General features: G+C 52.7%; 1 protein-coding gene across 3 annotated transcripts; it reads left to right on the forward strand.

Moving 5' to 3' along the window:
- The first annotated feature begins 2383 nt into the window (after window positions 1-2383).
- LOC306968703 (suppressor of cytokine signaling 7-like) lies at window positions 2384-13757 on the forward strand. 3 transcript variants are annotated; one of them, XM_079564180.1, is made up of 13 exons: window positions 2385-3033; window positions 4771-4906; window positions 4990-5378; window positions 6677-6857; window positions 7393-7454; window positions 9470-9568; window positions 9637-9765; window positions 9832-9986; window positions 10737-10905; window positions 12051-12179; window positions 12288-12423; window positions 12791-12878; window positions 13545-13757. In XM_079564180.1, exons 1-12 carry the CDS (start codon window positions 2697-2699, stop codon window positions 12867-12869), a joined length of 2001 nt encoding a protein of 666 aa, XP_079420306.1. In that variant the 5' UTR covers window positions 2385-2696; the 3' UTR covers window positions 12870-12878; window positions 13545-13757. The 3 variants fall into 3 exon arrangements, 1 of the variants encoding a protein (XP_079420306.1); XR_013793274.1 differs by lacking the exon at window positions 13545-13757 and having other exon boundaries at window positions 10737-11189; XR_013793273.1 differs by lacking the exons at window positions 9470-9568; window positions 13545-13757 and having other exon boundaries at window positions 2384-3033; window positions 10737-11189.
- Window positions 13758-14000: the final 243 nt, after the last annotated feature.

The following is a 14000-nucleotide window of genomic DNA, read 5'->3' on the forward strand; positions in this document are numbered from 1 at the left end:
GCCAGCGCACTCTGGCAGCAAACAAGCAACCTGTGGTTTATCCGCTATTTCCACCTGCCCTTTTCCCTCGTCAATTTTGGCCAGCTCCTCCACTCCAGCAAGCTCCTCACTTGCAGCACCCTCCTCCATTTGACCAGGCTCCTCCATTGCAGCACCCCCCTCCAGAATGCCTTCCATCACAGCCAAGGCAGCGTGCCTGGAGGCGGAATAAAGCTGCCAAGGAGGATGAGGAGCTGGTGTCAAGGGGGGAGCCACCAAAGAAAAGGTGGTCAAAAGAACAATACCACTACACTTGCAAGCAGTGTGGTCAGGACAAAAATAAAAGGACTGGACACACCCAATTGAAGGGGCGGTGGTACTGTCCAGCCTCAGGACTGACCCTGGATGACTGGAGGAAGAGTTTGCCATAGCTATTACTTGTCCCCCTCTCTGTCGTTGGTCTGTCTGTCTCTCTATTGTTGGTCTGTCTGTCTCTCTGTCGTTGGTCTGTCTGTCTCTCTGTCGTTGGTCTGTCTGTCTCTCTGTCGTTGATCTGTCTGTCTCTCTGTCGTTGGTCTGTCTGTGTCTCTGTCGTTGGTCTGTCTGTCTCTCTGTCGTTGGTCTGTCTGTCTCTCTGTCGTTGGTCTGTCTGTCTCTCTGTCGTTGGTCTGTCTGTCTCTCTGTCGTTGGTCTGTCTGTCTCTCTGTCGTTGGTCTGTCTGTCTCTCTGTTGTTGGTCTGTCTGTGTCTCTGTCGTTGGTCTGTCTGTGTCTCTGTTGTTGGTCTGTCTGTCTCTCTGTCGTTGGTCTGTCTGTGTCTCTGTCGTTGGTCTGTCTGTCTCTCTGTCGTTGGTCTGTCTGTCTCTCTGTCGTTGGTCTGTCTGTGTCTCTGTTGTTGGTCTGTCTGTGTCTCTGTCGTTGGTCTGTCTGTCTCTCTGTTGTTGGTCTGTCTGTCTCTCTGTCGTTGGTCTGTCTGTCTCTCGTTTGTTGTAAACGTTGTTGTGTTATTTTTTACACTACTTAATGATTTGTAAATAGTTATTTAATCAGTGTTGTTGTTGTTATTGTACAGTTTTACAAGTGTTATTAATTGTGAAATAGTTATTTAATAATTTGTTTCCATTTACTCTCCTCATTCTGTCTCTGGTTTCTAGTTTTAATTTGTTTTCTTACTGTGTGGTTCAATGTTACAATAAAGTTGGAATTTTTTTAAACCAAGAATAGCCTCCACATTTTTATTGAATTTCCTGTTTAAAAAACAGGACAGTGAGCGTAAGACATTGAAAAACTAAAGCCAGAATTTATTGCAGAATCACTTTACATTTATTCTCAAAACCCAACAATCTTTGCTCAATTTGGAATTTGTTTTATTCACTTGTGCTGCATCTCTTATCTACATTCATAGTTACACACTGTTAATACATTGTTTTGATTTTACTAGCACCTGGTAGGCCTTAAGAATGTCCAAAGCACTGTGTTACAGGTTGCTGGGTCGAATCCCACAAGAGACATGAAAATGTAAGTGATGATACACCTTGCAATAAGTGCTGAAGTGAGTGTAAACAATGTTGAGAAGATAATAGAGTAGAAAATGTTTTATATAATGTACATTTTCCTCCTTCTTTCCTTCTCTTCTTTTTCTCCCCCCCCCCCCCCCCCCCCCCCCCCCCCCTCTGCTTCCTCTCATTTTTTTCTTGCCCCGCCCCAGTTAGTCCCTTTTGCCCCATTTTTGGCCGAGTGGTTAAGGCGTTGGACTTGAAATCCAATGGGGTTTCCCCGCGCAGATTCGAACCCTGCTCGCAGCGGAGCGTCAACACTTTTCTGCCTCTGAGTGACGTCACTAACGTCACTCTGACCGCTTAGAGAGATTTCACACAATAAATACACACATGAAAACCCTTTAGCCGAGCGCATTTTCTCTAGTTCGGCTTTTTTTTTTTTTTATCACATTTTTGTCATTTTTTCTGTTCTTTTTTTGTCATTTTTTTTTGTCATTTTTGTTATTTTTTTGTCATTTTTGTTATTTTTTTTGGTCATTTTTTGTCATATTTTAGTCATTTTTTGGGTCATTTTTTGTCACATTTTTGTCACTTTTTTTGTCACATTTTTTGTTTTTTCGTCTTTTGTCATTTTTCACATTCACATTTCCATCATTGTTCTCGTCTCAGTTTTGTTGCGAGGAGCAAATGAGGAAAACTCAACAAAAAGCGACAATAGTGATGAAACAGTGACAAAAACTTAAAAAAAAACAATAATAGACAACGCGAGGACAAAGATCGAGGTGAGTCTTGTCTGTCTTAGCTTTCAAATGAGGTCGAGAAGCTTTTAGATTTGGGTAAAGCTGGAGGAAAAGCGCTCGGTTCAGGCGGGGGTTAAGAGGTTACACAGTAAACCCTAGTTGGTCCGCTGTGTGGCGCTGTGCTCTGTGTTAGCGGAGCTGCTGCTGATGGAGCCGAGCATCTGGACGTTATGAGGATCATAATGAGGATAACAATGAGGATAAAGAGGATGCCTGGTGGATCTGTGGATGTATAAAGGACATGGGAGTGGACCATGGCGCTGCTGTCCCCGGGGCTCTGCGGCTCGGGGCCCGGTACACCGGCGGGCGGTCCGCGGAGCCGTTAGCATTAGCCGTTAGCATTAGCATTTGCCCTGTCTGTGTTATGTAAGAGCCGAGCTAGCCGAAGCTAACGGCGGCTAACAGCGGCTAACAGCTGACATGACGGACGGGGACGCGGACTTCGTGCTCATGCGGCTCGTGCACGCGGCCGAGTATGTGCACGCGCGGCTGGACGAGCGCGCGGACGGGTTCGTGCCCGTGAAACCCGCGCGGGACTCGGACCCGGAGCCCGGGCCCCGCGGCAGCCCAGGAGGAGGCCGCTCATCCCCCCACTACAGTTCACCTCTGCCCGGGAGAGGAGAGCCCGCGGCCGGCCTGGAGCCGCCGCGCAGCCCGCCCCTCAGCCCGGAACCGGGACCGTCTCAGGCCCAGATCATGGTCCTCCAGAACCTGCTGCAGACCGACCCGGAGACAGGAGCGCCCTCCGCGGCCACAGGTCTGAGCCCGGCCCGCTGCTGCTGCCTCCGGACCCGCTGCTGCTGCCTCCGGACCTGGGGCTGCTGCTGCCTCCGGACCCGGGGCTGCTGCCTCCGGACCCGGGGCTGCTGCCTCCGGACCCGGGGTGCTGCCCCCCAGACCCGGGGCTTCTGTGCCCCCCGGACCCGCTGCTGCTGCCTCCGGACCTGGGGCTGCTGCCCCCCGGACCCGGGGCTGCTGCTGCCCCTGGACCCGGGCTGCTGCTGCCTCCGGACCCGGGCTGCGGTCCGCCGGGTCTGAGGCAGAGCGGTTTTGTGGTATAACCTCTTAACCTCCGCCTTAACCGAGTGCATTTCCATCACACTGTCACTGACTCGGGTGATTTTTATTGAGATAAAACACCTGATAAAAATAAATTTATCAAAATGAAAACATGACAAACACGACACATGTGAGTGTTTTATATGAAACTGTGTCAGGTCTAAGAACATGAGAGAAAAGCCTCGTGAGACCCGAGAAAAATGATCCACAACAAAAAATATGGCAAAAATGAAACATAAAAACACAAACGACAACAACGTGGTTTTATGTTCTACCTATATCTAGCTTAGATTTTGTTAAAGACTTTTGTAGGTCTTAGCTTTCAACTGACGCTCTGGTTCACTCTGGGCTGTGAGCTCCAGCGGAGAAGCTTTTAGATTTGGGTGAAGGTGGAGACGATGTGCTCGGTTCAGGGGGGGCTAAAGGGGTCACAGCCTGATCATTTCCTTGGTTTATAACTCCGTCACCATAACCACCATGCGGGGGCTTCAGGTAATATGGGACAGGATTAGCAAATAGAGCCTTGGGGTTTATTATGAGGATAAATAAAGTTTGACCCTGTGACTTGAAGTGTGGGTGGAGTCTGTGGGGTCAAAAAACAACACATTATTTTTCTGATCAAATCCCAAAGGATAAAACACCAAAAACCTGTTCTCTGTCGACCCCCCCCACACTGAGGGCCCGAATGACCCGGATTGACCCGAACCACTAATGGTGCAAGACAGAAAAACAACATTACTGTCAGTGCAGGTGTTTACGTTCGACCTCCTTTCTGTTCACTTCCATTTATGAGTTGATTGTGGGATATTTTCAGATGGTTGAACTCTTTACTGTGGTTTATTGACTGTAGAGTTTATGTGGTTAAAGGTTAAGTCCTTAACCCCACCTGAACCGAGCACGTTTTCTCCAGTTTGGCTTCACCCCAATCCAAAAGCTTCTGGAAAAAAGGTGAGAAAATAGCAACAGAACTGAGACGAAAACAATGATGGAAATGTGACCAAAAAAGTGACGAAAAATTTATGAAAAAGTGGCAAAAATTTCACAAGAAATTGACGAAAAAATGACCAAAATGTGACAAAAAAAATGGACAAAAAAATGACAGAAATTTGATAAAAATGTGACAAAAAAAAATACAAAAATGTATAATAATAATACATTTTATTTGTATATCGCTTTTCAAGACACTCAAAGACGCTTTACAGAAAACGAGAATAAAATCACACATAAAATCTAATAAAAATGACCAAAAAAATGACAGAAATGTGAAAATTGAGTTGAATACCCAACAAAAAAATGATGGAAAAACAATGTGCTGACGTGAGGAAAAAGATCCTCTCGGTTCAGGCGGGAGTTAGGAGGTTATAGGTCGACAGTGTTTTGGTTTAAAGGCAGTTCAAGCTACATTATTATCTTTGACCTCTGACCTTCTCCTCAGACGCCGCCGTGGCCCCGGGCCCCTGGGCTCCTGCGCCTCAGAACTCTGACCCGCACGGCGCCTTCTCCATGTGGCCCCCGGCGCTGTTGGACCAGGCGCTGAGGCTGGGGCTGCTGGACCCGTGTGCGGCTCCACGGTGAGGGCGGGGCCGAGGGTGGGGCCGAGACCTCAGGCTTCACTGAGACCGCAGTGACCTCTGACCTTCCTCTCTGTGTCCAGGCTGTTTGAGGGCGGGTCCTGCGCCGCTCCGTCCGGCCCCTGGGAGGCGCTGAAGGACCAGGACGCGGTGCTGGCGCTGGCGAGGCGTCTGGGGCAGATCGGAGAGGAGCGCGAGGCGGGGAACTGCTCGTGTCACAGCGGCGCCTCGGGACGCCGGGACGACCACGCCCTGCTGGTGCTGCAGGGCCTGGAGGGGCGGGGCCTGGTGGAGCGAGGACACACCCCCGAGCCAGCCCGCAGCCTGGAGCGGCTCTCGGCCCGCGGCCCGGAGCGCGGCTGCCGCTCACAGCCACAGAGCAGAGCCTCCACGCCTAAGCTGTCTCTGCCCAGCGGGGGGCGCTCTCTGTCTCCACTGATGAGCCTGGACTCAGACAAACACAGCTCCAGATGTGAGTCACACAGACACAGCTCCAGATGTGAGTCACACACACACACAGCTCCAGATGTGAGTCACACACATACACAGCTCCAGATGTGAGTCACACACACACAGCTCCAGATGTGAGTCACACACACACACAGCTCCAGATGTGAGTCACACACACACAGCTCCAGATGTGAGTCACACACACACACAGCTCCAGATGTGAGTCACACAGACACAGCTCCAGATGTGAGTCACACACACACAGCTCCAGATGTGAGTCACACACACACACACACACAGCTCCAGATGTGAGTCACACAGACACAGCTCCAGATGTGAGTCACACACACACAGCTCCAGATGTGAGTCACACACACACACACACACACAGCTCCAGATGTGAGTCACACACACACACACACACAGCTCCAGATGTGAGTCACACACACACACAGCTCCAGATGTGAGTCACACACACACACAGCTCCAGATGTGAGTCACACACACACACAGCTCCAGATGTGAGTCACACACACACAGCTCCAGATGTGAGTCACACACACACACAGCTCCAGATGTGAGTCACACACACACACACAGCTCCAGATGTGAGTCACACACACACAGCTCCAGATGTGAGTCACACACACACAGCTCCAGATGTGAGTCACACACACACACACACACACAGCTCCAGATGTGAGTCACACAGACACAGCTCCAGATGTGAGACACACACACACAGCTCCAGATGTGAGTCACACACACACACACACAGCTCCAGATGTGAGTCACACACACACACAGCTCCAGATGTGAGTCACACAGCTCCAGATGTGAGTCACACAGACACAGCTCCAGATGTGAGTCACACACACACAGCTCCAGATGTGAGACACACACACACAGCTCCAGATGTGAGTCACACACACACACAGCTCCAGATGTGAGTCACACAGCTCCAGATGTGAGTCACACAGACACAGCTCCAGATGGTGGCGCTCTAACACGTGTCCTCTCTCCTGCAGCTCGGGGGAAAGGCTTTAGTTGATCTGTTGCTTGAGCCTTCCTGTCCTGCAGGGGGCGCTCTAACACGTGTCCTCCTGCAGGTGGTGCTCTAACATGTGTCCTCTCCTGCAGGGGGCGCTCTAACACGTGTCCTCTCCTGCAGGGGGCGCTCTAACACGTGTCCTCCTGCAGGTGGCGCTCTAACACGTGTCCTCTCCTGCAGGGGGCGCTCTAACACGTGTCCTCCTGCAGGTGGTGCTCTAACACGTGTCCTCCTGCAGGTGGCGCTCTAACACGTGTCCTCTCCTGCAGCTCGGGGGAAGTCGAGGAAGGGCCTGAAGGTTCGCCTGTCGAAGCTGTTTCGGACGCGGAGCTCCGGAGCGACGCCGGGGCTGGACAAGCGGCCGAGCCTGGCCTCCTCCACCTCGTCTGGGGGGAGTCTGCTGGACGTGTGGGGGTCCGGCTCCAGCACGCAGGACCAGGACCCCAGCAGGTACGTCATCACACAGTGGTCCATGTGGAGGTCCTGCACCTTCATGTTCAGGAGAGGCACCAGCAGCTTCAGATACCTGTCTGCTGCTTTGTAGCATCTGTTCTCTTCATCTGATGTGTTTGTCTGGCAGAAACCGTCCTCGTGCCTTTATCTGCACAAACCCGAGTGTCTGAATCATCCACAAATCTCTTATCAGTTCGATGATTCTGCTTCATCTTTACTGAAATATCGAAGGTTTTCATACCGAGACCAAGGCATTCACCTGTCTCACACTTTTCATCAGCAGAGAGATACTTTTTCTTTCCTTTATCGCTTGAAAACGATGATCTGATTATCCTTTTTCAGTAGTTTTTCCCTTAACTGGGCTTAACCCGAAGCTGATCATCCCAGACTGAGATTAATGTCAGTGATTCAAACTGAGACACAAAACCATCACGAGTTTCACTGAAAAACTTTATTTTTCCTTTTTGACTCTGATAAAGCTGTGTGAGCTCTGAGACTGAGGTGTTGAATCTACCTGGTGTTTGTGTTTCAGGCTGCAGGCGTCGCGGCCCCTCAGTGCCTTCTCCCCGGGGCCCTTCACCCCGCCCTTCACCGGTGAGTCACACCTGAGGAGCCGCTTCTGCAGGAGCAGCTCTGAGGAGCCGCTTCAGCAGGAGCCGATGAAAGTCTTTTAGACGTGACTTCACTGTGAACTATAAGAGTTTAGTTTTCTACGAGCGATGCAGTGATTCACTTTTCACAATTCAATACTTTTAATGCGCTGAAAAGTCTTTTTATTTTTGGTTCAAATATGATTTTGCTGAATGACACTCTCTCTGTATTGAATCAAAGTAGATTGTAGTGCTAAATGTTCCAATGCTAAGCTCTGCAGACCTTAGTTTATTTTAGTTTCCTTTGTTTGAGCTTTTTGTTCTTTTAGAGTTGACACAGTAACACCTGTAGCTCAGGAACATTCCTCTGACATTTGATACGACTGTTATGTTTGTATGTGATCTACTGTTCAGTCACTAAAGCCTCTGTGACAGATGTTCCACCAGCACCAGTGATGTTCTCATGTTTACGGAGGCGGAGCTAAAGGCAGTTTGTTCTCATGTTTACGGAGGCGGAGCTAAAGGCAGTATGTTCTCATGTTTACGGAGGCGGAGCTAAAGGCAGTATGTTCTCATGTTTACGGAGGCGGAGCTAAAGGCAGTATGTTCTTATGTTTACGGAGGCGGAGCTAAAGGCAGTATGTTCTCATGTTTACGGAGGCGGAGTTAAAGGCAGTATGTTCTCATGTTTACGGAGGCGGAGCTAAAGGCAGTATGTTCTTATGTTTACGGAGGCGGAGCTAAAGGCAGTATGTTCTCATGTTTACGGAGGCGGAGCTAAAGGCAGTTTGTTCTCATGTTTACGGAGGCGGAGCTAAAGGCAGTATGTTCTCATGTTTACGGAGGCGGAGCTAAAGGCAGTTTGTTCTCATGTTTACGGAGGCGGAGCTAAAGGCAGTATGTTCTCATGTTTACGGAAGCGGAGCTAAAAGCAGTTTGTTCTCATGTTTACGGAGGCGGAGCTAAAGGCAGTTTGTTCTCATGTTTACGGAGGCGGAGCAAAAGGCAGTATGTTCTCATGTTTACGGAGGCGGAGCTAAAGGCAGTTTGTTCTCATGTTTACGGAGGCGGAGCTAAAGGCAGTATGTTCTCATGTTTACGGAGGCGGAGCTAAAGGCAGTATGTTCTCATGTTTACGGAGGCGGAGCTAAAGTTAGTATGTTCTCATGTTTACGGAGGCGGAGCTAAAGGCAGTTCTCATGTTTACGGAGGCGGAGCTAAAGGCAGTATGTTCTCATGTTTACGGAGGCGGAGCTAAAGGCAGTATGTTCTCATGTTTACGGAGGCGGAGCTAAAGGCAGTATGTTCTCATGTATACGGAGGCGGAGCTAAAGGCAGTATGTTCTCATGTTTACGGAGGCGGAGCTAAAGGCAGTATGTTCTCATGTTTACGGAGGCGGAGCTAAAGGCAGTATGTTCTCATGTTTACGGAGGCGGAGCTAAAGGCAGTATGTTCTCATGTTTACGGAGGCGGAGCTAAAGGCAGTATGTTCTCATGTTTACGGAGGCGGAGCTAAAGGCAGTATGTTCTCATGTTTACGGAGGCGGAGCTAAAGGCAGTATGTTCTCATGTTTACGGAGGCGGAGCTAAAGGCAGTATGTTCTCATGTTTATGGAGGCGGAGCTAAAGGCAGTATTTTCTCATGTTTATGGAGGCGGAGTTAAAGGCAGTATTTTCTCATGTTTATGGAGGCGGAGCTAAAGGCAGTATTTTCTCATGTTTATCGGAGGCGGAGCTAAAGGCAGTTCTCCCGTATCCGGACGGCGTTATGATGATCCGATCTGTGTCGTTTTCTCGTTGTTGCCGTAATGTCCGTGTCCCGGCGTCTGCTAACAGCTAATGCTACAAACACCAGCTGCTAGCGCACAGGTGTGGCTCCGCCCTCAGGCAGATCACATGGGGAATGGGGGTAGTCATCGATTCAAGATGTTTCGAACGATTTGATATAATCGGGAATCGTTGCATCCCTATTTTCCACTAACTTTCAGTTCCTCCTTTTAACCCCCCCCCTCTCTCAGGGGAGACGGTGTCCCTGGTGGACGTGGACATCTCTCGGAGGACCGCTCTTCACCCTCCCACTCCTCCTCCTCCTCCTCGTCGCAGCCTGAGCCTCCTCGGTATTTGCTCTCACGTCTCTCTCTGTTTCTGCTGAACTCCTCCTGAACTCTCTCCTCTGATTGGACAGATGACTTCGCGGGCCCGCCCCCTCAGAGCTCCTTCCTGGATCGTGGCGTTTCGATGCAGTCGCTGCCCCCGCGGAGCCTGGTGCTGCCCCCTGCTGTCGGCGCCATGCAGCACAGCCTCAGCCTCAACGGTAAAAGCAGCGCTCGGAGGTTTCGGGTGCTCCGATCAGGCTCTCACTCCTCGTTTTCTGTTCCAGACGCGTTTCTGCGAGGTCTGCCCCGCCCCATCCCCCTGCGCCCACCAAGACCCGCCCCCCGCTGCCCCCTGAGCCAGTCAGACGCCACTGCCCGCTACTCTCTCAGCCAATCGGATGCCGGCAGCTTCGCCAGCAGCCTCCGAGAGCTGGAGAAGGTCAGAACCACTGAGTCCCCTCTGAGTACCCGCTGAGTACCTTCTGAGTACATGCTGAGTACCCTCTGTGTCCCTACTGAGTCCCCTCTGAGTCCCCTCTGAGTCCCCGCTGAGTCCCCGCTGAGTCCCCGCTGAGTCCCCTCTGAGTCCCCTCTGAGTACATGCTGAGTCCCCTCTGAGTCCCCGCTGAGTCCCCGCTGAGTCCCCGCTGAGTCCCCTCTGAGTCCCCTCTGAGTCCCCACTGAGTCCCCACTGAGTCCCCTCTGAGTCCCCGCTGAGTCCCCTCTGAGTCCCCTCTGAGTCCCCTCTGAGTCCCCGCTGAGTCCCCGCTGAGTCCCCGCTGAGTCCCCTCTGAGTCCCCTCTGAGTACATGCTGAGTCCCCTCTGAGTCCCCGCTGAGTCCCCGCTGAGTCCCCGCTGAGTCCCCTCTGAGTCCCCTCTGAGTCCCCACTGAGTCCCCGCTGAGTCCCCGCTGAGTCCCCTCTGAGTCCCCTCTGAGTCCCCTCTGAGTCCCTACTGAGTCCTCGCTGAGTCCCCTCTGAGTCCCCTCTGAGTCCCCGCTGAGTCCCCGCTGAGTCCCCTCTGAGTCCCCTCTGAGTCCCCACTGAGTCCCCACTGAGTCCCCACTGAGTCCCCACTGAGTCCCCACTGAGTCCCCTCTGAGTCCCCACTGAGTCCCCACTGAGTCCCCACTGAGTCCCCACTGAGTCCCCACTGAGTACCCACTGAGTACCCGCTCCTCTGTTGCAGTGCGGGTGGTACTGGGGTCCGATGAACTGGGAGGACGCGGAGCTGAAGCTAAAGGGGAAACCGGACGGATCGTTCCTCGTCCGAGACAGTTCTGACCCGAGATACATCCTGAGCCTGAGCTTCAGGTCCCAGAGCGTCACCCACCACACCCGCATGGAGCACTACAGAGGTACTCCTTACACTACACACCCACCACACCCGCATGGAGCACTACAGAGGTACTCCCTACACTACACCCACCACACCCGCATGGAGCACTACAGAGGTACTCCCTACACTACACCCACCACACCCGCATGGAGCACTACAGAGGTACTCCCCACACTACACCCACCACACCCGCATGGAGCACTACAGAGGTACTCCCTACACTACACCCACCACACCCACATGGAGCACTACAGAGGTACTCCCTACACTACACCCACCACACCCGCATGGAGCACTACAGAGGTACTCCCTACACTACACACCTTCAGTCTGTGCTTGTTCTCGTAGGACCTTCAGTCTGTGCTTGTTCTCGTAGGACCTTCAGCCTGTGCTTGTTCTCGTAGGACCTTCAGTCTGTGCTTGTTCTCGTAGGACCTTAAGCCTGTGCTTGTTCTCGTAGGACCTTCAGTCTGTGCTTGTTCTCGTAGGACCTTCAGCCTGTGCTTGTTCTCGTAGGACCTTCAGCCTGTGCTTGTTCTCGTAGGACCTTCAGCCTGTGCTTGTTCTCGTAGGACCTTCAGTCTGTGCTTGTTCTCGTAGGACCTTCAGCCTGTGCTTGTTCTCGTAGGACCTTCAGTCTGTGCTTGTTCTCGTAGGACCTTCAGCCTGTGCTTGTTCTCGTAGGACCTTCAGTCTGTGCTTGTTCTCGTAGGACCTTCAGCCTGTGCTTGTTCTCGTAGGACCTTCAGCCTGTGCTTGTTCTCGTAGGACCCTCAGCCTGTGCTTGTTCTCGTAGGACCTTCAGCCTGTGCTTGTTCTCGTAGGACCTTCAGCCTGTGCTTGTTCTCGTAGGACCTTCAGCCTGTGCTTGTTCTCGTAGGACCTTCAGCCTGTGCTTGTTCTCGTAGGACCTTCAGCCTGTGCTTGTTCTCGTAGGACCTTCAGCCTGTGCTTGTTCTCGTAGGGACCTTCAGCCTGTGCTTGTTCTCGTAGGACCTTCAGCCTGTGCTTGTTCTCGTAGGGACCTTCAGCCTGTGCTTGTTCTCGTAGGACCTTCAGCCTGTGCTTGTTCTCGTAGGACCTTCAGCCTGTGCTTGTTCTCGTAGGGACCTTCAGCCTGTGCTTGTTCTCGTAGGGACCTTCAGCCTGTGCTTGTTCTTGTAGGGACCTTCAGCCTGTGGTGTCACCCGCGCTTCGAGGATCGCTGTCACTCCGTGGTCGAGTTCATCGATCGAGCCATCGCTCACTCTAAGAACGGGAAGTTCCTGTACTTCCTGCGCTCCAGAGTCCCAGGTGCGGCTCCTTCAAACGTATCCCTTTGTTCTGGACTTTGGTTTCGTCGTTGCAGTATCACGGTGTTCTCCTCCCCCCCTGTCTCCCCCCTGTCCCCCCCCCCCCCAGGCCTCCCCCCCACCCCCGTGCAGCTGCTCTATCCCGTCTCCCGCTTCAGCTCGGTGAAAACGCTGCAGCATCTGTGTCGCTTCTGCATCAGACAAACTGTGAGGGTGGACCACGTGCAGGAGCTGCCATTGCCCACGTGAGGAACCCTGACCCCTGACCCTGGAACTGTCTCTGACCCCTGACCCTGGAACTGTCTCTGACCCTCTGTGTCTCTGACCCCTGACCCTGGAACTGTCTCTGACCCTCTGTGTCTCTGACCCCTGACCCTGGAACTGTCTCTGACCCTCTGTGTCTCTGACCCCTGACCCTGGAACTGTCTCTGACCCCTGACCCTGGAACTGTCTCTGACCCCTGACCCTGGAACTGTCTCTGACCCCTGACCCTGGAACTGTCTCTGACCCCTGACCCTGGAACTGTCTCTGACCCCTGACCCTGGAACTGTCTCTGACCCTTGACCCTGGAACTGTCTCTGACCCTCTGTGTCTCTGACCCTCTGTGTGCAGGCCTCTGATCTCCTACCTGAGGAAGTTCTACTACTACGACCCGGAGGAGGAGGTGACGGTGACGGAGCGAGCCACGTAACGAGCGCAGGTGAGACCCCGGGCCTCCAGGGGGCAGCACCTCCCACACTCACCTCACCCAGGCCTGAGTGTAACGAGCGCAGGTGAGTCCCCGGGCCTCCAGGGGGCAGCACCTCCCAGACTGGGATTGGAAGAACCCCTTAAAGTGAATCACAGAAACATCCTGAGCATCGATCCTGGATGACTGAGAGCTGAGATGCAGGATGTTTCCTATTGGTTTGTGTCTTTAGGGGGCGGGACTTAGCCTTATGAGGAAACAGGAGTGAGATCGAAGAGTTTTGATTGGTCCATTGGACTCGACTCTGGGTCGACGCTCAGGCCTCGAGGTCCAGGAGGTTCAGGAGGTTCTGTGGAATTTAAGGGCTGGATTTTTGACAGAGGCCGGGTCTCCGACAGAGGCCGGGTCTTTAACAGAGGCCGGGTCTTTAACAGAGGCCGGGTCTTTAACAGAGGCCGGTCTCCGACAGAGGCCGGGTCTCCGACAGAGGCCGGGTCTTTAACAGAGGCCGGGTCTTTAACAGAGGCCGGGTCTCCGACAGAGGCCGGGTCTCCGACAGAGGCCGGGTCTCCGACAGGGGCCGGGTCTCCGACAGGGGCCGGGTCTCCGACAGGGGCCGGGTTCGCGGCTGGTGGAGGCAAATTAAAGCCGGTCTAATCTGTTTCCTGTTCCTCTCAGGCACTTCCTGTCGTGGATCGTCGGCTTCGTCCAATCGGCTCCCGGAGAGAAGGACCCGCCTCCGTCCGCAGCCAATCCGCTCAGCCCCGCCCTCCGAGCTCTGCCACTGGCTCGTCGGCCCAGAGGGGGAGGGGCTACAGGAGGCCGCGCCCTTTGATGATGTCACAGAAACCAGGACTTTAGTTTTTTATGGACAAATGTGAAGGATTTATTTATTTGCTTGAGCGGCGCGAGGGCGACCCCTGGTGGCAGCTCTTATGTGACTTTAATGTGTTTCAGCTGCTCTGACGTCGCTCCAGGACGTTTCTCTGGTGGGAATAAACTTTAAAAGACACAGATTTATCACAGATGGTTTTCGACGCTGGCTCAGTTTTACCGTTTCTGTTTGTCCATCATTAACCTCTGAACTCCCGCCTGAACCCAGAGGATCCTCACGTCATCACATTGGTTTCCATC

The sequence above is a fragment of the Gobius niger genome (genome assembly GCF_951799975.1).
Source record: "Gobius niger genome assembly, chromosome: 10".
In the NCBI taxonomy this organism is placed as follows: domain Eukaryota; kingdom Metazoa; phylum Chordata; class Actinopteri; order Gobiiformes; family Gobiidae; genus Gobius; species Gobius niger.